Below are 25,250 nucleotides of genomic sequence, written 5' to 3'. Positions count from 1 at the left end.
AGTTTTGGGCTGGCCTGTAATGCAGCGGCGCACGACGTGGCTCGAAAAGCTATAGAAGAGCCGTTTCTCCGACCACCCTCCCTTCATCCTTTCTAAAAAAGGCTGACAAAATCACTCCCCGTCAGCTTCAAACCCTCACCTTGCCTCACAATGCACTGTGGCACTTGAGCACTTGATCTTTCCTACCTCTAATTCACCACAATGCACGTTTTGCCCCAAAATAAATACCTCACCCCCAATCCACACCCCTCTCCTTTTAGAGTGGACAGCCCAGCTACCCGGGACTGAACCGGCTCCGAGCTTAACCTGGTGAGACGGGCCTGGACTGCCAGCCAGAGTCAGGGACCCCTGCTTTAAGAACTCCACCCCCCCCCCCCTCCGGTCCGCCTCCAGGTACGTGGTCGGATCGGGCTTCAATAAAAGTTTATTTAAGCTCCTTTACGTTTATTCTCTTTCCAACGTCGTCCAATTTAGGAACCGTTTCATTGCTTCAGACGCCGGATAGCGGTTTTTCTGCTCAACGGGTCATTCAGGCTTTCGCATTAAAATTCGGAGTTGTAGGCTGGTATTATCTTCCCGGCACCCGAAGGCGCATCGAAGGGGCTGTTCCGGCACGGCTACTGCCGCACTGCGCGCCAGTGCCAGAGCTCGCAGTAGCAGTGGGAATGGGAATGTAACGTGGGCACCACTTTGAGGAATGGAGGAAAATAGAATCACGCACCATCTTCCCGGAACGGAATGGGCTGTTATTTAGGTTTACTGAATCGCGTTTCATACCGAACATACGCAACCACAACGCATAACCACACTACCTTTTCAAACAGCACCATTTAAACCCCGGGTACTGCAAAATGCACCATCCTTAATGAAACGACCGATCCCCAGAAGAGCAACCTCAAATGAGAAGTTAAGGCGAATAACATCTCCCTAGCGCCTCAAGGAATGTCAAAGGGGCTACTGGTCGCGCCTGCCCCGGGGATTGCAGAACTAGCGGATTTTTGTTTGTTTGTTTGCGACTAGACAACATGGTGCCAACTAAAGACCTCGCTACACAAGGCCAGCACCTGCTGAATTACGATGATAGTACGGTCGACTCCCATTAATACGAAGTCCACGGGGACCGCGAAAAAACGTCGAACTAACCGAACTTCCGAATAAACAGAAAGCATAGTAACACCACTGCCATAACTCCGCAACACGTCTCCCGCGCTGATTTCGTTCAGAATGTCGACTTCCATCGGCAGTTCGAGGGTTTGAAACGGTTTTCCCTGATAGAAGACTTATCGCCAAATTCGAACCCTGAAGCTTTCACCACGCAAACTGCCCACGCGGAGCTGTGCGCAAGAAAGAAGGTTGAGGACCTGAAACGAGAGAGAGGCGTACGCCGGCGCGAGTATCAGCTGACCTGCCGCTTTACGATTGCTCGCCGCCTTAGTTGCGATATCGCCGACCCAGTGCAGAGCGCAGTGGTGTTTTAGCGCGTAAAATTTGAATTTGATGGATATGGGACGGTCACCTTGATGCTTTTTATTCGAAGTAACTTTGTATTAACCGATATATTGGGTTTTAGCTTCGAACTATCGAGTGATTTTTTCTATTGAATTGCATGTAAAATTGCCGAGACCGGAACATGACTTCCAATTAACCGAAAATTCTAAATAAGTGACTTCGAATTATTGAGAGTCGACTGTATAACCCAAACACCCTTTCCAGACAACCTAACGCTGACACCCGACCCACTGTGGCTCTGGCCGTTCGCTACTAGACATTAGTTCGTATTCAAGGAGAAATAGCGTCGATACCAACAGCAGTGCACCACACTAACCCATTGCGCCAACGTTAAATTTAATTAAAATGACACCTAAAATTTGTCTATGTACTTATGTTGTGCGTCAAATATGTGGCATATTTGCTTTGCGCTAAACATTGTTGACATGTACAAGCCGCGCTATCAGCGCTATCAGTTTGGAAAGGTCTTGTCCATAAATATTTCGCGTTCACATTGTTTATTATGGCTCAAATACTTTTGCAACAGGCACACAAAACGGCTTCAAAGAAGTGGGCGACGCAAAAAATTGGCGCAAAAACCTGCGGCTTTTCCACCACGAGCTTTACGTGTAAAAATATGATATAGGACAAAATGCCCCAGTCGAGTGGCCAATATTTGCCCCTCAGAAGCAGAGAGCATGGGGTTCGATATAGAGCTCCCAAACTGGAAAAACCCGTTTTGTTATACAGATATGTGCTCGGCGCCGCATTCGCCGTGGGGCCGGCGGTAAACAGAGCATACGGGTACACGGCGGGTACACGGCGGCAGACGCAAGCTTCCTGCCACACGCCGAGAAAAAGCACGGGCTATGATGATTTACTGGGGGCTGTTGTTGTGAAATGGACTTAAAATGCTATTACTTGATCGACAATGATAGCTGGAGTGGGTATTTTCACAAATTGCGATTAATTTAGGCATAGCCACCGCACCTTACTCCGTACGGAGTGGTGCGAAAGATAACCTTTGTTATAGCTAAACAGAACATAAAAGAAAACGCACACCTGGCAGTAGTTTGTATTTTCACCAATAAAGCACGGATGTCGTTTTGTTGATGAATAATGTTTTATGTCACAGATTTTTGAAGGATTGCGGAGCCCGCATTTCTATACAACACGTTTTTTGTGACTTTATACATACGCTATAAGCGCGCATTTTTCATCATAACTCGTTGCTGAAGACACCTGCTTCAACTGCTTCGCTCATCCCTTGTAAGCAGCACCTCCATATCCGGGTCCGTAGCCTAGTCCGCCATATCCCCCTCCCAGCCCGCTGTGAGCGAGGATGGCGCCACCGCCATGAATTTTGTTCACATTGTGGAAGCTCCGGACGAGGAATGCTGGCCCGGCCACAACCCTGGCAAAGGGTGGACCGCCCCGCAGCAAGGCGACGCTGCTACCCACCCCGACACTACCAGGGCCACCGACGCCGCCAACGCCACCGACGCCGCCAACGCCACCGACGCCGCCAACGCCACCAACGCCACCGACGCCGCCAACGCCACCGACGCCTGCTCCCAGACCCCCGTAGCCGAGGCCACCGTACCCAAGGCCGCCGTACCCAAGACCGCCGTAGCCGAGGCCACCGTAGCCGAGGCCACCGTAGCCAAGGCCACCGTAGCCAAGGCCACCGTACCCAAGGCCGTACCCAAGGCCGCCGTACCCAAGGCCGCCGTAGCCGAGGCCACCGTAGCCGAGACCACCGTAGCCCAGTCCACCGTAGCCCAGGCCACCGTAGCCAGGTCCACCATAGCCAAGGCCACCACCAAGAAATCCAGCCAGGACTGTGCTGAGCAGGCTGGCAAAAAGCGTCGAGATGGCCTTCAAGAGAGGAAAATTCAGAGACAATTAAGACTGTTGAAGTGTGCGAATGGGAAAGCATTTCGCTGATCACGCTGAAGTAGACGCTGTACGATCTGTTACACACACTTTCACGCATACTGCAAGCATTTTGAGAAGGCGGGGTGCAGTTCCCTATCCTTTAATGCGAGCACTACTTCCCCAGAATCGGATTTGTCCGTGCTGTGGTGCACCTGTTATCGTCACATGCCTTCACTTGCACGTGTCACGCGATATTATTTGAGCGTCGCACGCCCTCGGCGCTCTTTCTCCAGCGCAGGCAGTTGACTCATTTAGCGTCGTGGTATCGCACTGGGCTTATACTCTGGACAGCCAGGTTTGATTTCCGTACAAACTCCTATGTACCAATTTTTTTCCAACCTTATTGACTTGCATCATCTAAATGAACCCACATACGCACTTTGGCACAAACTGACATTTTGCATATGGTGGTTACTGTTTACAGCTGTGAACATTTTCTGTACCGAACAACGCCAACCTGGTTTTTCGCTCAATGGGAATTTAATGCTTCGGCATTGAAAAACACACACTCCCATTTTGGACCTGGTGACTGCGGAATGCTCTAGTACAAGAGAGCTCATCTGTGTACATATTTTAATGTAACTAACTTCTTTGCCCACGTAAGAATGGGTCACTCAGCTGTCAGAGGATTTACTTTTTCCCGGTGAAAAGACAACGAATACTCAAAAGGATTCTATAGAATCGGTTCAAATAAAACGTATTCACGAAGATTTTTGTGCTTACCAGAGACTTCATTGTTGATGCCTTGGGTGGAGTCGCCGAAGTGTCTGTGAAGTTCAGTGAAGATTCTCCCTTTTATACCAGTTCCAGGGTACCCAGATCAACTAAAACTTGTTTCCCCGTCGGAAACTGAAAGGGAAGCCGCTCTACGTATCCAAACTGTCGTATCTTCTGGCAGCACAGAACGATAAAACTGTTGCTTTATTCTGCCTCGGCTTGCGTGCTTTATTCTCAAGATAATAGGGTAGTAAACGTTACAATGTTCCTCAGAGGAGCCGTTGACAACAAACAAACCTGGCAGAGAGGACTTACGAAAATTTCAAAGCAAATCAATGCAGGAAAGGCACATTGCATGGCAAGAAGCTCCCAGGGAACGGGTTTGCGAAAATGGCGAACCGTACAGTTCCTCTGCACGTTGTCCACGTATGTGGAATTTCGACGCGAGATTGTTAACGCATCTATTCGACGCCGACACACCATGCCAGATAGTAACCCCAAAATACCACACCGACGGCCGATCTTTCCCGGTTAACACGTGCAATAGTCGGGTACGGCAGGTCTCGTTTCTCTTCCTTCGTCTTTTCCGGCAGTAAGCTGTGTAGTGAAGGTTCGATAGAGCAGTTTATAAAAAGGTTTGGCCTTCTTTCAGCTCAACTTCATTCATTGTTGAAATCTAAAACCTACCGTACAGGGAAATGTGAGCAGAAATAGTTTCACTTCAACAGATGTTTCTAAGTACATGAATTTTTTGAAAGGCCCTGTCCAGACGTCATAGGGCATTATTATGTTTGAAAACAGGCGAGCCGTAATGTTCACGTGATCCCCACTTATATCTCGGTCGCTCGGTCGCTCGGTCACTCGGTCGCTCGGTCGCTCGGTCGCTCGGTCGCTCGCTCGCTCACTCGCTCGCTCGCTCACTCACTCACTCACTCACTCACTCACTCACTCACTCACTCACTCACTCACTCACTCACTCACTCACTCACTCACTCACTCAGTCACGGACACAGAAGATATTTGCTTGTGTCCGTGCAGATATTTGGTAGATATTTGATTGTAGTGGCATTTTACTGTGTCGCGTGCTGTGCAGATCCTAAATGTTTTGTAATTATCTTCTGCACAGAAAAGATCTTTAACCTGAATCTTTTTTTGAATTGGGCTTTGCTACATACAGCCAGGGGCTGATTTCCTGCAAGGTTCACAGACGCACGATTTGGTACTGCGAATCTCCATAGAAGTACAACTATAAAGGAAGCCCGTTATTGAAACCCAATTACGTTCCGCCACAGATAATTCAAACTACGCGCCACCACCCCTGCGGTCTGGCGCCTGTCCACGGCCGGAGGTACGCCCCAGTGCTTGCACACGAGGCTGCGTCGCCTCCGGAACCGTCAGAGCATTAAACAGAGAGGGTAAAATCCGGACCAAACTATTCTAAATTCGCCATATCGAACTCTTTGGAAGACGTATTCTTTCTGGACTACTTTCTATGAGAACGCAACGGCAGTGGCGTGCGGTGCGCTGACCGGTGCAGACATAATATGTCAAGTCAGAATCGCAGAGCCTGTCGCCGCCAGTGACGGCGGGGCGGGAAAAGACCAAGCTCAAGTGCGGCCGTCCACTTTAATGTCATGGGCAGATTGAATTACGCCCGTCTCTTCAGTTTTGAAGGGCCGGGGAAGGCCTTCCGCTACATTCGTTGGTTATTAAAAAGGGATGGCTGTAGCCTTCAAGAAAAAAGGCAGATGGCAATCAAGGACTTTTCGCACAACAAGCTGTTGACATGCCCTACTGCTTCCCAGTGGCAGTGCATTTTTGTTATTCTTATGTTTCATTAGTTCGAACTTTAGTTGTTGAACTGAGATGGCTTCCCCTTGCGGTTTGAATTAACGTGATTTTACTGCACTTATACAGGAATTCGAAATCCCCACGTAGCGCAACGTTTCCTTGATAACGGGATAAAATTCTTCAATTGGATAGAGCATGTGAAGAATTGATTTTCAAAAACTCGTATTGAATTTCGGCCGTATTAAAACTATTCCTTGCGAAGGGACGCTTCATGTAGCGTTTTAAGATGAATATTTAACACACCACGTTGGCGTATTATTTGTTCCCGACACATTACTTTCATCTTAGACTTTTTTTTACTGGCGTAATGGAGTTATTCAATGTGCGCGCAGAAGAATTTTCAAAGATCTGACGATAACTGAAAACGTTATCGTCAACACATCATGCCTATTCGACGCCGGAACCTTCCTGGCACAAATTCGGCGAAGTTAAGGTGACGGGCGAGGAGCGCAAATGGCATCCTTCTCCAGTCAAAGTGCTCTTGCAACTTTTCTTTAGACTTTGGAACTGCCCACTTTCAAGTTTCGACTTGTTTCTACTTTCACGAACAAGAATAACACAGGGCCATTGCTGCTCGTTCTGTGGTTATTTATAGCTATGTGCACGACACTTAAGCTAAAACGATCGTCTATTAAGGCATGAATCATTCATATTAGCAATTCATATTAGCAACTTCAGTCTTCATTTAGAACTCTGACAAGACTACATAGGTACATATTTAAATATTCATTTATAAAATAAAATCGTTGTAATTACCCATAATTTCGGTAGCAAATACTTTCATAAGCTTACGACAATATCATTGTGCTGGTTGATGACGGTGCGAATTGTATAGCCATTGTAACGGTACAATCAATATTTGCTGGTATGCGTTATTTTGAACAACAATTGATTTGTAACTGATCCATCGCACCTATAGAAACAGGTCGAAGTCTCGTCAAGTCACACACAAACAAATTAAATTTTAATGTGCAGCGTTAAGGGGCCATGTCGCAGGAAAGCCAGCGTAGCGCCACATCCCGTAGCGCCACGTTGCGGCGCCCGCTGAAACCTCCGGGATCGCAAGGCGCTGCCCCAAAAGGTACCGTGCGAGCCGGATCGGAACGTTTTCATGGCTAGGAAAGTTTTCATGCGATGCGACCTGGCGGGATAATACTGTCGTGTTTTAAGCGTCCTCCACATTTCCGGCGAGAGAATACCACGAAATGTGAGTGGCTCATTTCACCGCAAATTTTTATGTTTTTAAGTATCTTTAGAGTGGTTTCGTGATCTCGAAAGCGTTCAGAAATTGGACGTGCGATATAGACCATTCCAACGAGGGCGCCGCCATCTTGCGTGCGCAGCGCCCTCTCGTAGCTGGCCGATTTGCTGGCTTGGGTGTTTGCTCCGCGGTGCATGGGCGCCAACGGCGGCTCGGTGAATTTTGCGTTGTAGCGCGTTGTACGTCCATTTCCGTAAAATACTTTAAATAGGAAAGTTTTTGCGTATGACCAATGTAAGCGATCTGGCTTAAATTGGTGGCTTTTTGGGCCGCAGGGGAGCTGAAATTCGCCTCGAGGTAGCGTGGTCCACGGTGAGTAAACGATGCCGTGTCGAACATATGTTTGCAATACTTCGTCCCAATTTTTTTGTCGTTTGCGTGTGTGTGCTCGGGATAGCGTATAGCGGGTATTTAGATCGCTTTACTGCAAAAACTGATGTTTGTTAAAACGATCTAACCGTTATTCGCTCGGCGCCCATGGGCAACAAGCAGAAGCGCGTGTCAGTGTAACAGACTTCAGGCTTCATATCCCTGCAGGGGTTAATACACGTAGTTTTGGGTGAAAGTTTGGAAGTATTTGGCACATTACATAGTTTGTATTACATCTTATCGATATATAAACACCTTACCCTCAGCCAGCACTGCCGCTAATATAAACAAGTTCCCTCTCTCTAGAATTTCGAGCGGCTCTACAGAACAATTTAGCCGTGCAACTAATGTACAACATAAATAAAATAAACAACACAGCTCCTCGAGAGCGTCACACCTTACCCTCAGCCAGCACTGCCGCTAATATAAACAAGCTCCCTCTCTCTAGAATTTCGAGCGGCTCTACAGAACAATTTAGCCGTGCAACTAATGTACAACATAAATAAAATAAACAACACAGCTCCTCGAGAGCGTCATATAAGGATTTATTAAGTGTCCGCCGTTGGGCAACCAGACAAGCGTTCGCTTTTGCGTTCCTTAGTTTGATGTTGCCGACAAAGAGACATCACATTTGGGTAATAGACTGCAGTCTTGGCTGGAGTGAGTGAGTGAACAACTTTATTTTGCCGGATTCGGACATGGGGGAAGAAGAGAAGTACAATCCCCTTCAGTAGCCCCTCTTGCCCCTTCCCCTCAGATTTTCTGGGGAAAGGGACAACCTAGGGAGGTGGTAGTCACCGTGAAAATCGCCAAGGCCAGCCCACGTAATACTTGGAGCTGGGTTTGCCGCAATGTGACCGCAGCAACGGTGGAGATGGAACTAATACCATCTGCGGCAGAGGCAAGCTTCAGTGACCTATTTTAGTTTGGAAAGAAGGTAGAAGAATTTTCTGTAACTACTCCAAAGTAGGTGTACAGAAAGAGCTCAGCAGAACAAAATTGCCAAACATCTTGCGTGTTAAAGCACACAAGCAACTCAAAAGCTCCAAGTCTGGCTCACTTATTTACATTTCAATAAAATAATGTGTAACTTAGTGGTAAACCCGCACGCGCGATGCCTACAGAGCGTAGTCAAGGCAAAGGAGCAGCCGCGCGAGGCCCGCCGTGATCGGCGCGCACACTCCAGAGAGGGGGAAAGGCGGCCGCGCGCTGCGACCGCTGCGTGCGAGAGTACGTTTCCCCCTCGCCCGATGGAACGGTCTATACGTATAACAGTTTTTGCTGCACTTCTCTTTCGAGCATTAGGACTAGAGTCAGTTTACCACAACATAACACAGATAAACAGTTAATATAGGCTAATTTTCACGTATGAAATTCTGAAGGGCCACTTTATATTGAACTTTTCGGACACATTTCTCACCCGGATATGCCGCTAGGCGAAGGCATCAACCAACCATTTCCCCTTTTACAACGCATAACTCACAATTCATGTATTCTTTCTGCGAACAATAATGGCATAAAACCAGCTAACACCCTAGTTCAACTGCCTTCACTTACCTTGTTTACGTCGTTTCCAATATACTATGACCGCATGCCTTCTATTTATTTATTTATTTATTTATTTATTTATTTATTTATTTATTTAAAATACCTTACAGGGCCCTGTTCAGAGAATTGAGTAAGGGGGGTAACAAAGGAAAGAGTTACAGATCATTCATCACAAAATCACGAGTTAAAACCCACCAGAAAGCCATCCGTGCGAGCCAAAATGCGCTCTGTGTGGACAGGATCACCCCACCAGCGACAAAAATGCCCGCAACGATTCCGAACTCCCTACTTGATTAAAAATATTTATATTTTTTGTGTTATTGTGACTCTATGTAGTGGAACGACATAAAAGGGCCCATCTCCCCGCGAGGGGGACTCGAGTAAATGCGTCGCATAGGGGGTGGGTGTATTGCGTTAACGTTTAGTGTTTCGGGAGTTCGTGGTAGTGAATGCGTTGTATCAGCAGCTTCTTGACGTAGTTTGAATGAGTCAAGGATATAAGGCGCGTTCGTAGCCTTCCATTCTGTGTCTGCTTTGTGGCGCAGTGGGTAGAGCACCATGTACCTTGCGTTCCGCCCGCAGGGTCGTGGGATCGAAACCCAGGTGCCGGTAAGTATTATTTTTTTATATAGTGTAGGGGGAGGGGTGCCGACCTGTTGTTGAGAGCGAGGAGGGTAGCGTGATGCGGGAGAGGAGGAGTGCGGGAGAGGGCGCACCTGGAACGGCTGTTGCGGACGCCGAGGCACGCCAACGCCGACAACGCCGGGTGACATCGTGAGTTAAAGAAATGCTCTGCATTAAAAAAAAAAAACATCAGAACAACTTATGACGACAAGGTTCGCAATACACGTGCAAGTTCGAAAACGATAACAAGAAAAGGAAAAGTCAATATCATTTCGCACACACGTAAACTGCGCACAAACATTGCAAGTATTTGCAATAACACGCTAGTAGGTAAACACGCCAGTAGGTAACACGCTAGTAGGCTAACACGCTAGTAGGTAAACTGGACAACAACCAGATACCCAAATATGCGCAGACGAAGTGCACCAATCAGTTTCTGCAGTCTTGAGTATGCACAACGGAGAGATTACAGGAAAAAACGCAGAACATACTCGCGCGCGTAAAGAGACATTTCCAGCATGAAAAGTTCGTACTCAGGCACGAAGAGCGACACTGGCAAAAAAAAAAAATAGAAAGCACGTGCTAAGACACGTTGTCTTGGCCTTCCAGCAGAAAAAAAATTGGAAGATTAAAAGAGGGATACAGGACATGGCAGGAAAAAACGCGAAAACAGTGGTAAGACCTTATTGCTAAAAGAGAGTGAACAGTAATTGACGGAAAGTATTGTTGTCTGATACTGATGCGATGTTGTCTGGAAGATCATTCCACAAACGTATGGCGCGAGGAAGAGCAGATGAGTTGAACGAATCAGTTGAGCCATATAACCGCGTGAAACTGAGGTGATTAAGCAACCTACGTGAAGTAATGGAAGGAACATCAAGGTGAAGTGGGGTATTTGTGAAAGAGGCAGAGAAGGGAAATGTCGCGGCGAGTGCTGAGTGGTTGAAGTGAAAGGTTGTGCTTAATTTGAGTTATGCTGCTGTGATAGTCATGATCGCGTGAAATGAAACGGGCCGCCCTATTCTGAATCGCTTCTAGCATATTAATTAAGTAGTTGTGGTGAGGGGACCATATAGAAGCGGCGAATTCTAGCTGTGGGCGGACGAAGGTTTCATACGCTAGTTAACGGACGGGAGTTGGACAGCTATGTAAAGTACGGCGTAGATATCCTAAAGATTTGGAAGCTTTTGCGCTTATGGTGGCAATGTGGGGAGACCAGGAGAGATTGGTAGTGAGGTAGATTCCAAGGTACTTATAGGAAGATGCCTGTGACAGTGGGTGGTTATTGATTGTATAGCGATAGTTAGATATGTTTTGCTTGCGCGTAAAGGATATTATTTTGCATTTTCCTTGTTCAGTGACATTACCCATTTTTTACACCAGTCATTAATTTGATGACGGTCGTTTTGCAGTGCTAATTGGTCGTCGGGGGAGGATATAGAACGATATATTATGCAATCGTCTGCCAAAATTCGCATACAGGATGAAACGTTACTTGGCAGATCATTTATATAGATTAAGAACAATACAGGGCCGATATCGCACCCTTGTGGTACGCCAGAAGTCACGGGGGAAAGAGAGGAGGGGGAATTGTTAATTACAGTAAACTGCTGACGAAATGAAAGAAAATTACGAAGCCAAGATAGGGTTAAAGAGTCCAATCAGAGGGCAGATAATTTAGAAAGTAGACGGAAATGAGCTACACGATCGAAAGCTTTGGAAAAATCAAGACAGAATACAGTCAGTCTGAAGGTTATTGCTCATGTTGGAGTGCAATTCTGTTGTTAGTTCCAGCCGCTGCGTTTCGCAAGAGAAACCTTTCCTGAATCCGTGTTGTTTGCGAAAGAAGAACTTATTAGATTCTAAGTGTCGGAAAACATGCGAAGCTATTATATGTTCAAGAATTTTGCAGCAGATACAAGTTAGAGAAATTGGACGGTAACTTTCGGGTGAATGCTTATTACCAGATTTAAAAACAGGCACTATTTTACCAATTTTCCAGTCGGAGGGGAGTTGACTTGTCGCTAACGATTGTTTGAAAAGGTGATACAAAATGTTAACAGAAATAGAGGCGGTGTTTTTAAGAATTTTAGAATTGATTTTTGCAATACCTGCTGAAGTGGAGAGCTTAAGGTTATTAACTTGATGTAAAATACCTTCGGCAGTTATTTCAATCGATTCCATGTATGCGATGTCAAGCTCTGGAACGTATGGTACGTCATAATGGTCTACAAGGGTGAAAACAGATGAGGAAAATGCGTTAAATGCTGATGTGCAATGACTATCTGAGAGGGGAACAAAGTTATCGTCTAGCAGGGATATTTGTTGGCCATCGTGTTCAGGGGAAACAAGGGACCAGAACGTTTTAGAATTTGATTTCAAAACGGACGGTAAATCGACAGAGTAATATTTATGTTTAGCAGCCTGTACGGAGGAGCAGTAGTTTTTCATAAAGTTTTTGTATGCTTGCCACGCAGAAGGCTTGTCATGGCGTTTAGCTGCGCGGTATAACCGTTTCTTTTTATTTCTAAGCTGCCGGAGAGATTTCGTGAACCAGGTGTTCGATTTATCATTTTTTACTTTGATGAGCGGCACATACTGATTAGCTAAAAGACATAATTTATCTCTGTACAGCACCCAGTTATCATTTACTGAACGATGGTCGAAAAATGGTAGGGATGTATCAGTGTAAAATGTTTCGAGTTCGGCGTTAATTTGGCTGTAGTTGGCTTTACTATAATCACGAATTTTTTTGTTGTCACTACCGGAGAAGAGTAGCGGAATGTTGAGGGTTACTTGAAGGAGGCTGTGATCGCTGAAACCATCAATGTGCAGTACGGGCCCTGCCGTTTCAGGAGCCGTGGTAAGAATTAGGTCGAGGATGTTAGAACCGCGCGTAGGTTGATTCACTATTTGGAATAAGTTAAAATCTAAGGCAAGATTTATGCATTCTGTGGAAGAGTGGGAAGAGGAAGACAACTGATTCCAATCTATTGCGGGAAAATTAAAGTCACCGAAAATGTAAATGGCACCGGAGCGACATGACTTTGTGGCCTCGGTTATGCCACTGCGCAAGTCGTCAACAAATGAATGGCTACAATCAGGTGGACGGTAGCAATTACCGATAAGTAAGGTGGTGAACTTGGTAACACAGGCTACCCAGATAATTTCTATGTCGGAGTGTACATTGATTGCATATGATTGCACATTCTTTTTTATTGCAAGAAGTACACTTCCGCCACGTCGATTTTTATGGTCGTTTCGGTAAATGTGGAAGTTATTATGATCAGGAAAAATTACATTATCAGTGATATCAGGGTAAAGCCATGTTTCGGTACGGGCAAGGAAGTTGCATTCACTGTCATGTAGGAACGAACAGACTAGATCCCGTTTCGGCATTAGACTACGTATATTAGTTGATGATATCGATAATGTTAGAATTGTTTGAAGTGAAATTTCATTCGGATCTTGCATGCACTTGTTCGGCTCCAGCTATCTACTTGTTATTACAACTGCATCAGTGTTGATATCATAGACGTAAGTTTTTTTGTCAATGTGCAGGCGGTCAACTGCTACTCTGAAGGACTTGTTTTGGGTCTTGGCAAACCCCACCAATTGGCGCCGAGCCTGTCGCGTCACCAGCGAAAAATCTTAGCCTATGGAAAAAGTCGTTCCTTATAGTTTTTTTTGCAGAGGAGAATATCTGCTACTTGAATTTGAAGAAAGTCAGTTTTGCGATAATGGGTCTATTTTTACCCTCTGTAAACTTGCCGAGCCTGTGGACTCGTTCAAACTGCTGACTAGTTGTCCGAACTTCCAGTCGTTCAGAGCAGAGGGTAGTTATTTTCTCCTCCGCCTCGTCCCATTCCTCCGTTTCGCTATCGTCAATCCCAAAGAAAAGAAGATGTGAACGACGTTGCCTTCTATTCAGCATCGTCACATCTAGACGTGATTTCAGTCAGCCGATCGGAAACTTTAAGCAGAGCATTTTCACTAGGCCCTTCGGTGTTATTTCGAAATGCAAGCATTGCCTCGAGGGCAGCGATTTTAGCGTTCAGTAATTTGATTTCATTTTTAGCAGTTTCTTGTTCGCCGCTTAGCCGCTTCATATCAGGTGACATCGCAGCGTGGTCAGTTTCAAGTTTTTTCAATGATTCTAATGCTGAAGCACAGGCATCAGCTTCGGCTTTGCTCATTGTCCCCGGGTTTGATTCGACATCGCCCGAAAGCATGAGCAATGTTTTCAAGACGTCAGAATACAGGTAAGATACACGCAATAATCGCTTCAATACGCCGCAAAACTCTGGTGGGCACGACACCGCAATGAGACATGGATGATTACACTTGGTACAGGAAGCACCCTTCATGTAACTAACCTGCAACATCAGTGGGCGTAAGTGATCCATCCCAGATGCGGCGCCGTACCCAAAGATGCCCACAGTATGCGGCTGATGACTGGCGGTTATGTGCTTCCCCGGTGACGTCACGAGCTGATATGGACGTTCCGCGTTGCCAGATTGAAGCGCTCGTTTCGTCGAAGTTTGGCATCGGGAGGGTTGAATTCGGCCAAGCAAGAGGCAGGCGGTCGGAAGCAGTCAGCTCGCAGGATCCGGGGACCCAGGAGCAGACAGCCCAGATGACCGCAGCCTGTAACATCAGTGGGCGTAAGTGATCCATCCCAGATGCGGCACCGTACCCCAGTTTATTTACTCTTGTGTGTGCATATGTATGCGTTCTTCTGCCTTCCTTTCATGTTTTGAACGTTTTATCCTCTTGTCAAAATACCCAAGTGGTACTGGAGTAAATAAATAAATAAATAAATAATAAATATATAAATAAATATCCAGAAATGGTACCAAACGAACAAATAGTTAACAAACGCAGTGAAAAAAAAACGGGCTTTGAAAGGTTAGGTCTACCAACAAACGGTCTTCGAAATATCCAGATGAGCATCGCACCATGAAGCCGGTTTTCCAAACCTACACGCAGGCGCCCTGGCCGTGCTGCTTAAGCTGGGCAGCGTGCCTGAGAGGGTGCGTTTTAAGGACAGTGCTGCCCTTTGCTAGACCACCTAAACAAGAAAGCGTTGGTCTGTATGTTGGCCTGCCGAGCTGTCCCTGAATTAAGTCGTCCAGCAAAGCAAAACAATTATCACGAATTATATATAGGCAATAACGTTTCGAGCTAACAATGCGCTAGCAGGACTCATGGATGCCTACATTATTCAGCGGAAAGGAAGCCTGGGGCAGCACTCTGCAGTACGTGTTATATCGATGAACCACAGAGACACATGGTGAATTTTCACAGAAATACGTAGAGCCATGGAGAAGAACATCTTATTCATGCCTGGAATCAAACACATTGCTTTCGTTAATCTGGTGATCGATAGACATCGAATATGTAAAAGGTTTTATCGCAGAAGAACAGGCGTACTAGGAGTTTTTTTTCTTCCTTGATGGTAAGAAACCGGCAGATAGAAATAGAAAGAGACGGAAACCCACCGCTGTGGCTCAGTGGCTAAGGCGCGTTGTGCTAGTGAGCCCAAGAACCGCGAGTTCTTTCCCCTGCGGCTGTTTTTGTAATAGAGATGAAAAAAAAAATTGTCTGTGCCTCGAGCTTTCGGCGCTTTTAAAGGATGCCCAGATGGTCGATATTATCCTTGAGCCCTCCTTTGCGGTGTGCCTACTAGCCCAGGTTTAGACTGGACACGCAAACTATGAATATTGAATTTTAAAGAGAGCGATAGAACCAATGCAATTAAGTTCTGCCTACTCCTTTGCAGCCTACTCCTTTGGCTGGGTATCGTCACTGGAGTGAGCTGATTTTTAAGAGATATTTTTGGAGATGTTGCCCTTCTATTGGCAAAAGTGGATCACCAATGGAATTTAATAGTGGCTTGCCACTTGATTGTAAAACAAGAGGGGACGAATGAGCCACTGAAGGACGCGGATTACGTTTCAGTGCTTTGGAAGTAAAGGCCACACATTCCTGACACCCCTGGTAACCTCCTGTTACCTTGCGACAAGCGCGTCATGAAGCCGCCCTTAAAACAGCACAAGCGGGAGCCTCCGCCAAAGACCGGATGGGCGTCATAAAGTGACACCAACGAAAAATGGGCTGATAAGTAAAAGGACAGGGAGCGCACCAATTCCCACTTCATGCGGTCGTTCTGGACTATGCACTTGATTGAATAACTAGATGATGAGGTGGCCAGCACTTCCGCATGCGAAACATGCACGCTCTGGGTATAGCCGAGTGACGTTTGATTTGTTCCAGCCCTTCGCCTGAGGTATGCTAGCTTTCGAGCAAAACTATGGCAGTGACAGTTACAAGGGAAAATGGAGCTGTACGGCGTTGTCGCGGAACGGCGCTACTTTTTCGATGGCAGCGTTGTATTTTTTAGGGGCTACACACCGAAGAGCGGTGGGAAATTTGGGAGGAAGAGGGGGGTGGGCGCCGCGCTTGGACGCGTTTATTTTTTATTTTTCGTACATGGTACGCTGGCACCGAGAAGAGCCACTCTACTGCACAGAGGGTAAGGTTGTACATTGCTGTGTTTAGCACTGGCTTCTGTACGCTTCACCAACGTTACTCTCGCTTTTTACTCTTCCCAGACTGAGGACCAGTATTTTCCCTCGCGCGCTTAGAAAATAAAAAGAAATGGAAATGCTGAACTAAGGCTCAGTGTTCGAGCGTTATATATAAGCAGACTGGAATGTTCTACAGGGAAAGCGGCATTGCGGGACAAGAAGGATGTCTTCGTCAGTCTGGGCTCTGGTAAGCTTTTCGAAAACCACTTCAGACGCTTGTGTATTGTGATTCTCGGTTTTTTATTGCCTATTAATGAACTGTGCAGAAACAAATGGAGGTTTTTAAAAAGGCAAGGGGCGCATCGGGGTCATATAACCCTGCCACTATGTATTATTTTATCTGGTAAAGCGGCCAAGCAGCAGCATGTCACTTTGCTTTATTCGAAAGAGTTGACAATTCCTACCTCGCTACAGCTATCGTATTTGGGAGCAGTGCCTCTAGTACAAAAAATTGCCTTTACAGAGGAAGATTTTATGTTACCAGCTCGCCTTCTAATCCCTGTTAACTATCGAAAGACCCTTAAGAGGCACTTGAAGAGCGGACCAAAACGAATATATGTTGACTATACACATGTCAACGGAGGTCGTCCGGCACGCATGCAAGGGTGGATCCAAACCTATCAAAACCGAACGGAGTGTTCCAGCTGTGAAATGCCGCGCCTGCGGGTACTGTGATTTTTTTCAACCAGGGGTCGGCAACATTTAGAGGTGGAGGGCCAAGTTGCATGCAACCGACACGGCAAGGCCCGGAAGGCAAATCGAGAAGAGGCGGTAAGGGGGGGGGAGGATTTTTTTGGACCGGTGCAAAGAAAGGAAGTGAAGACGTTATCTCGCTAAATATGAAAATGGGGGCAATGCCAACTGGAAGCGATCTTGCTTTGTTTCTGTCTAACCCCATTTGAATTAAAATTCCCATGTCAGCCTTCAGATAGGAAGTGACAAGGGGAGGGAGTTTCTGTCGTCGTGCCGGCGCCGCATAATACATCCCCGCGGGCCACATGCGGCACGAGGGCCGGCCGCAGGTTGCCGACCCCTGCTTTAGACGATAGACCTAAACCTTCAGTTAACTTCGCAGTAGAATCGGACAAGTGTGCAACCCAACGTAACTCGCCATGTTCAAAGATTTTTCAAAAACGGGTGACGGGAGCTCCTGAAACTTGATTGTTACTGCGCACGGCCAAAGCACAGTGAGCAATGTTTCCGGGTCTCCCTGTTACGAGTATCACATAGAGATAGCGCTGTTCCCTTGTTGATGTGGCGCTTTCATTAGCAGATGGGGACGTCCAGGGTGACATCATTCAGAGAGTGCAGGAAATGCATGCACACGTCTCTCCTGATTATCACCCCTAGCCAATGAGGACTAATTTCAGTGAAACGTGACATATTTGCGTTTTCCGCTTTTTAAAAATCCTTTGAGGGACGCGAAATTGTTTTCTGTCTTAACAGTCCAATTAGGGCGAATCAATTGTCCCATCTGTTCACATAAATGTCATAACTAAATCGTAAAAAATCGCTATCATCGGTCTACGGTGGAACTTTAACATGATGCTGTGACATGCCCCAGCAAATATTTCAAGAGGGCCTACTGGTTGGTCCTGCCTCATGAGCTTCCAAGCCAATTTCGTTGCCACTGCAGCGCTTCCCAGGCCCTCTAAACAGCGGCCTAGGGATGTTGAGCTTGGGCTAATATCATCATTATTATTGCGAATCAGTTAAGTTGTCCGGATGAATCAAAAGATCCTTTCTTACGAATAAAAAGATAGGGTCACATTATTTTTTGCTTTGTAAAATCGTAAAAAATCGCTATCATCGGTCTACGGTGGAACTTTAACATGATGCTGTGACATGCCCCAGCAAATATTTCAAGAGGGCCTACTGGTTGGTCCTGCCTCATGAGCTTCCAAGCCAATTTCGTTGCCACTGCAGCGCTTCCCAGGCCCTCTAAACAGCGGCCTAGGGATGTTGAGCTTGGGAAAATATCATCATTATTATTGCGAATCAGTTAAGTTGTCCGGATGAATCAAAAGATCCTTTCTTACGAATAAAAAGATAGGGTCACATTATTTTTTGCTTTGTAATACGCTCTTTACACTGCAAAAGAAAAGTGAGAGCCATGTCATGTGTTTATACCGCAAGGCAGGGCCAGTGGGAGTTGAGAAAGCGTAAGAATTTACCCTCGCTGCAAAATCTCTGAACTACGTATTTCCTCCAGGTCCTTTCTGGCTTCTCCTGCATCTTGGCGCTATCTATGGCCGGATACAGCGGCTACGGTCATGGAGGCAACCATGGTCATGGAGGACACAGCGTTGTTGTGTACAAAAGCCATGGACATGGAGGTGGATACGGCCATGGCCACGGTTACAAGACGCATGCGATCAGAGGCCCCACGTACTTGGTCAAGACTGTGCACCACATTAAGAAGGTGCACCCTGGCGGCGGCTACCTGGGCCACTACGGCCACGGTGGCCACGGTGGCCACGGTGGAGGACATGGAGGCTACAGCAAGGTCATCATAATCAAGGGTGGACACGGTCATGGCTATGGTCACGGTCATGGTCATGGTCATGGTCATGGTCACGGCCATGGCCATGGTGGTCATCACGGCTGGTGGTGAAGTCTACCTTCCTCCTCCTAGTCTATCCAAGGCAAGAGCAGCAACCGCGCACATCTTTTACGTCAGCTTCTTATTTCCGAAGGGTTATCACCCAGCCTCGAGGGTTATTCTTTTAGAATACGACATTTTGTGCCACTTGAGCTCAGTCGCATAAGTGATTTTTAGCCATGGACATGGCTTGTGGAGCATCTTGTATAAAGTACAATGAATAAATGACGCTCCGTGGGGACATTCATTCGTTATTAAAGGGAAATTAGTTGCCGAATACAAAACTATCTCTTATTGAGGGCACATTTCGTTCAATCGACCAGAATCATAGGTGTTTGTTGCGAAGCCTGATTTCCGGTGCATCATTCTGGCCTCAATAATATGGGAACTTCCTTTACATGCACTTCACATATCAAGAAAAAGTAAAAGATGCAAATGATCTTGAATCAGAAAGCATAAAAAGCTACCATTCTGGAGAACATTCGAGGTTAACCCCAGGAAAAACCCTAGCGAATTTTTTTACAAAAATAAGGAATTTTATAGATGGCAAATACCTTTCGAAAAAAACATTACACTAATTTTCTCTAAACTGCTCAACGATAACTAAATTTTATTACGAATTAGGGGTATTCAACAGTCAGAAGGGTAGGCAGTCAAGAAAGCCACCTATATATATATATATATATATATATAACATATGTATGTATGTATAGATAGAGAGAGAGCGAGAGAATGCATTTACTGGTAAGGGCGAGGTTGGCCGGGCCATTTTACTTAGCTTTCTACGCCATATGCGAAAAAAAACGCGAAGGTCCATATACTAAGGAAATGGGAGGTGGTGCACACGAATTTTCGAACACGCACACAGTGTTTCATACTAAATGTAGTCACAACACATTTGGTCCAAGCCTGTGCACCGCAAGAACGCCAACAGAGCTTCAAATAGTAACCCGTACAGCCTGGCGTGAGTAACACCAAGGGCCCAAAACTGCCCTCAGTTCAAGTACTGCGCGGTGTGGCATACACAGCAGTGCTATATTTAATGCAGAGGTTTTTTCCACCGTTGTTAGCCCTCGAAGATATTACATCGCCAGCACATTAATACATTCAGCGCCGCGACGTTATTAGCGTAGCCCTGTGTCCTTAATCATTCATGATTCATTATTCTGGTTAAGGCCACATAAGTTTGTACTTAATCTTTTTAGCGCCAGCCTTTTTGCAGGTACATTAATGGAAAAGAATTCACACTATAAACCAAATCGGGTAGCTATATAGGCCGTTTTTGGAAGTCTTCACAAAACCGTTGACCAGAGGCATGAAAAACGTGACTGCTCTTGTGTTGTGACATCCCCTGAAAGTTTACGATGTAATCTACCCCTCATTTCGGAATGAAGGCGTAAAAACGGAAAGGTAAATGTTGAATAACTTCCGGAGTACGAGTAACTACACACAAGAATGCGGTAGATTCCCCAAGCACTTATTCGGAATCAAACAGGGCTTTCCGCCACAATATACATAACAACAAAGTTTGCTTAGATTACTCAGTAAGGATCGGCAACATCACGTGGGCTGTTCATTCGTCAGTCGTGGCTATCACAGTCTCCACATCTATGCGCTGTCTGTGCGCAAGGCCTGAAGGTGGTAACAAAACGTTTGTGGGAATTTCCAGGAAAGAATGGCTTCGGGTGCTAACAAACTGCCTCCTCTGGGCACCACCGCAAAAAACACTGGAAGCCATTGCCGAGCGGGATGGGTCTTTAGAAGACGCATGACTCTTTCATGCAGCAAGCGTCATTCGGTACCAGACGACAACTTAACGGTGCTTAAAAAACCCGGAAAGCTTAAAAAAAATAAAGTTAATTTCAAGAGCCATCTACAGCGCTTTTTGCGCACTCAGCTAGCTGCATATTACTCCCAGTACCCGGCAAACCCAGTGTGCTAATTCTTGGGCCGTTTCGGGAAGGACCTGCCGAAGCTGAAAACCTGGCCTATATTTGCGCTCACAGGAGCGAGCAGGAATCGTTCTGCTACGTTCACCCACCCCATCTCGAACTAACCGTCCTCTGACTTTGTTCTTTTCACCACAAAGTTTAAGTCCTTTTGCTATAGAGTGCTGCTGGACTAACTCTGACATTGTGTTCAGTACGGATCTAACATTGTTCTATAAAAACCCAGGCTCGTGTCATTGAATACCTCACCCAGCGTTGTGTTACAATGCACGTGACGTGTAACCAAGCGAGCGCTATCTTAGGGCTTTACGTTCAAAGGTCGGTAGCCTGAAAGTCGGAATAAAGGTGCAAACATGGTGGCGGCCCCTGCCTGAGTCTAAAAACACGCAGACATGCCCGTCGAACACCACTGACATGGCTCCTTCCTTTTTATTTCCACCATGCGGATCTTCTGCGAAGGCCGCTCGGAAGATTAGTGGCCGTCTCCAAACATTTGGTTTCTGGGGAGCAGCTATGAATGTGTCACAGGCTTCACCAGGGAGCCATTGTGTCAGAATGGGGACACAACGCTACCAGAGGGAGCTTAAACTTTTTCGAACGCATTCTAGTGACGACCGTCGGTGCGACAAAAGAAACAAACAAAAAAAAAGACAACATAACATTGAAGCAAACTGATCTGGGATGTGTCCCGCTCGATGCCAGCACCGAAGTAAAAGTCGGCACTGAAAATTAAGGGTATCACAACCACAAAAATGCGCCCCCCCCCCCCCCTCTTTGGCGATGCTTGGATACACCGCCGGCGGTTGCTGATGCTCGTGCCAAGGCGCTTCCGAACGCACGACAGGGACTGGCAAACAGCGGTTGGAGGGCGCGACGAGGATTGAGAACCTTCGGCAAAATTTATACACAAGAAGGCGCAATGTATTCTCCTCAGGCAACAGGATCTCCTCTGTTTACATCCCGCGCTTCAGAAAAGGCAACCGTGGATCGCCGGTACTCGGTTACAATCAACGACTTTCGGAGTCTGGTGTAAGGGTCGGTTCAAAAGACTCTTGCATTCTGTTCAGTTTCGGTTATTGTACATAGTATACCGTTATATTCTTTTATGTATCCTTAGCAGTCTGTATTGTGTTCTTCATATTTGTGTACTCGGTCTTGTTTATTTAAATTTTTGGCAACGTTGCCGACGTGCAAGTTGGAGTTATGTGTGTTCTGCCTCAACTGAAATTTTGTATTTTGACTATTTGTCCTAGGCGCATTAAAAAAATTTCCCTGCTAATTTGGGACCTTGATTCATTTTCTTCGGTATTACCGGCGAAAGCTAAGCCTCAACAGCAGTCAATCCCTCTGTCACTGATTGTCGGCGAAGTATTCGTTCTGTTGCGGGTAAACCCCAACAAGGATTAACCGTTTTTTGAGAAGTAATTTTCAAGGTAATGATTACTTTTGCCGAGAATTACTGTGACAATGTATTACGCCACATAAATCTTTCCGGAAAATTTACTACATTACCCATTACTGCAAAAGCAATTAAAATACACTAATTATTTCGCATAAATGTCGTTATTGCCATATATACTGAGGTGTGATTTCAACTGTCACAGCGTAAAGAAGCTATGTAGACGTGATATACGCTAATAATATGTCTGCGGTTGAAGCAGGGTAGGCAGGTGCAATGCGACATGACAATACTTTTTTCTGTGCGAAAACAACTTACGTCTATTATACTCTAAAATAAAACTTAGCTGCAACGCAACGACAGCTTGAACGAAGGCATTATTTTTTTTCCGAGATGTGAACTTCCAATTTTTTGTCGAATTTTTTCCCCGCATGGATACGTTCATGGCAGAGGTCCAACCAGTGGTGGCAAATGCGCGCAAATGCATGGGTTTATATACATGTAACACAGCGGGTCGATAGCCAGCGGCGTTATCAGTCACATTAGGCAGATGTTACTGTAGTAAAATTGTGGCTATGAAAGGGTTTCTAACGTGTGGGCAATAGATGCTTAATAAAATTCCTTCCTCAATCATATCCCCTTCCACAGCTTGACAGTGTCGGCAAACTAAGGTTGCTGACACTGATTTTAATGGGCTATACATCATTTGTAGATGCGTTAAAGTAAACTGGGCCAAGAAAAGTACACCCATGAACTCCAGAGTGGTCTCCCGGGGACGAAAAATACACCCAGAATAATACCTAAGAATAAAACATGTTCTGTTGTCATAAAAACGCCCGTGTGTACGAGATTTCGGCGCACGATAAAGATCCCTAGGTGGTCAAAATTAATCCGGAGCCCTCCACTACACCGCGCCTCATCGCCTGCGTTGCGTCGGCGCGTTAAACACCACAATCAATCAATCAAATTCTGTTGTCATAACTCGGCTACATTTTCGATGCGAGTTCGTAAATGAAAGACATTAAATTGTCTTGCTTCTTGAAATCGCGAGATACCGACGAGGGAAAAAAAAAAAAAAAACAGCGTGAACCTCGTTGGTTCGCGCTTTATAAGAAGCAAAATGTTTTACTAACCCACCCAAGCAACCATTTTTGCAACCAAACTCTCCTCAGCATCAACGTGTGATTTAGTTTGTGCATAATATATACATATTTTAAATCTCACTTTCTCTCTTAGGCTATGTTCAGACTACCGACGCGGAAGGCATATCGGGATCTATGGCCATAGAAAAACGGCGTGTCACGCACTTCGGTTGGCTGAAACGTGAAATGACGTCATTCTTTAAAGTTATTACAACAAATGCGGCAACTGTCTGAACCCGGCCTTACAAGAAAACTACGTTGATTAGACAGAAGTTTTCTCTGTAGGACTCGGAACTGAAATTCCCGAAATAGGCTTACTTCGAACCATTACGGAGGAACAAAATGCCACGTAACGTTTTCAAACCATTGTTATGGCGCAATAGGCGAAGAATTGAGAAGCGGACTCGCTGCTGAATGCTTCCCCACGGCCATTCAATAGCAAATTTAGGACCGTGTGCCAAAGGCTGTCTTCCACCATTATTCTCGCTTTATCGAGAAGGACAACTCACGATTTGTTTGTGGTCACGACGAGAAAACATTTCCGGCAGACGACAACACACGCACGCGTAGCATGCGGTCATCTAGGTCAATGGGGCCCGGAGAAGGGTGGAGAGATAGTTGTAGCCATGAAGGCTGTACGACTGTCTCTATGGTAAAAAACACAAATTATGGGACCTTGCATGTAGGCTATAGCTACCTAAAAAGGTGAGTATTTTCTAATGCTGTATGGGCATCTATCACGCTTAAACACAGCCGCGAGAAACACCATGCAGCAACAAAATGTTTGAATTCAAGGCGATGATCGAAATAACGATGTCGCGGCTTTCCATGAGTACTGTGTATATTCTGTTGTGGAAAGGAGTATGAGACGTATATCGTAATACCTTAAATTTTATCAGAAAATTTAAAAGTTGCATCCTTATGATGAGGTATTGTGGGTTTCGATATTATAATGTTAACTAATTTAAACTTTCGAAAATGTTGCGGCTGCGTAACAGAACCCGGGATGGCACTGTGCCGCTTTTAGAAGCGCAATTCCCCATATACCTTCCGTTATATACTTCAGTACCCGCGAGGGCAAGGCTGGATGTCGGTTCCATACAAACCTTTTGCCACCTAATGACTTTCTCAATCTCGATAACCCCTTAGCCGTTTTCGCTAAGCATAGGGCGTGCAAACAGGCTGCTCAATGTAACATGCATAAAATCGACTTACAATGCTTCTCGTCTCACGCTCAATCGTTCCTTTGGACCCATTACGTCCCTGTATAACGTGGGGCAATAATAAAACCCATGGTTATCAAGAGGCTTTAAAGCACCTTGAGATCAATTACATTTTACGACGGAACATGACGGGATTCCTGGGAGAGCTTTCTACTACTGACAACCTGCTACTACTGTACGAGGATGCCCATCAGAACCCAAGCATAGCCCAACTTGAAGCAGTACTACCCATAGACTCCAAGAAGGTTTGGGTAATATCCAACACTACGGTGGGCTGCAGGAAATGATGCTGGTTCAGGACGCCACCTATTCCTAATTGTCCAGATTTTCTTTAACAGAAAACTTACCATTGGTGTCGGGGAGCAGAGATAAGGCAGGGACGTGTGATTGAACGGAAAAAATTTGAATTTGAAACAGGCAGCCGGGTTAAATAGAAGATTGCCCATCCGCACAATCTTCCACGCAATCCCAAGCCGAATGCCACATTTTCCCGCGTCACTAGCCGCCCTAGGGACGCAAACCCGCAAACTCGTAAGTCTGTGCTCGCTT

The 25,250-nt window shown here is 45.9% G+C and overlaps 1 protein-coding gene across 1 annotated transcript; it reads right to left on the bottom strand.

Moving 5' to 3' along the window:
- Positions 1 to 2,748: 2,748 nt before the first annotated feature.
- LOC144159387 (uncharacterized) lies at positions 2,749 to 18,976 on the bottom strand. The gene is made up of 3 exons (XM_077690840.1): positions 18,779 to 18,976; positions 3,069 to 3,366; positions 2,749 to 2,957 (listed from the first exon to the last, which is right to left on the bottom strand). The coding sequence occupies exons 1-3, from the start codon at positions 18,974 to 18,976 to the stop codon at positions 2,749 to 2,751; spliced, it is 705 nt and encodes a 234-aa protein (XP_077546966.1).
- Positions 18,977 to 25,250: the final 6,274 nt, after the last annotated feature.

This window comes from Haemaphysalis longicornis, unplaced genomic scaffold (assembly GCF_048455015.1).
Source record: "Haemaphysalis longicornis isolate Haplotype H1 unplaced genomic scaffold, Haemaphysalis longicornis Haplotype H1 scaffold_1, whole genome shotgun sequence".
Lineage (NCBI taxonomy): Eukaryota > Metazoa > Arthropoda > Arachnida > Ixodida > Ixodidae > Haemaphysalis > Haemaphysalis longicornis.
The sequence above is the reverse complement of the archived record's forward strand: the minus strand, read 5'-3'. Positions and strand labels throughout refer to the sequence as shown.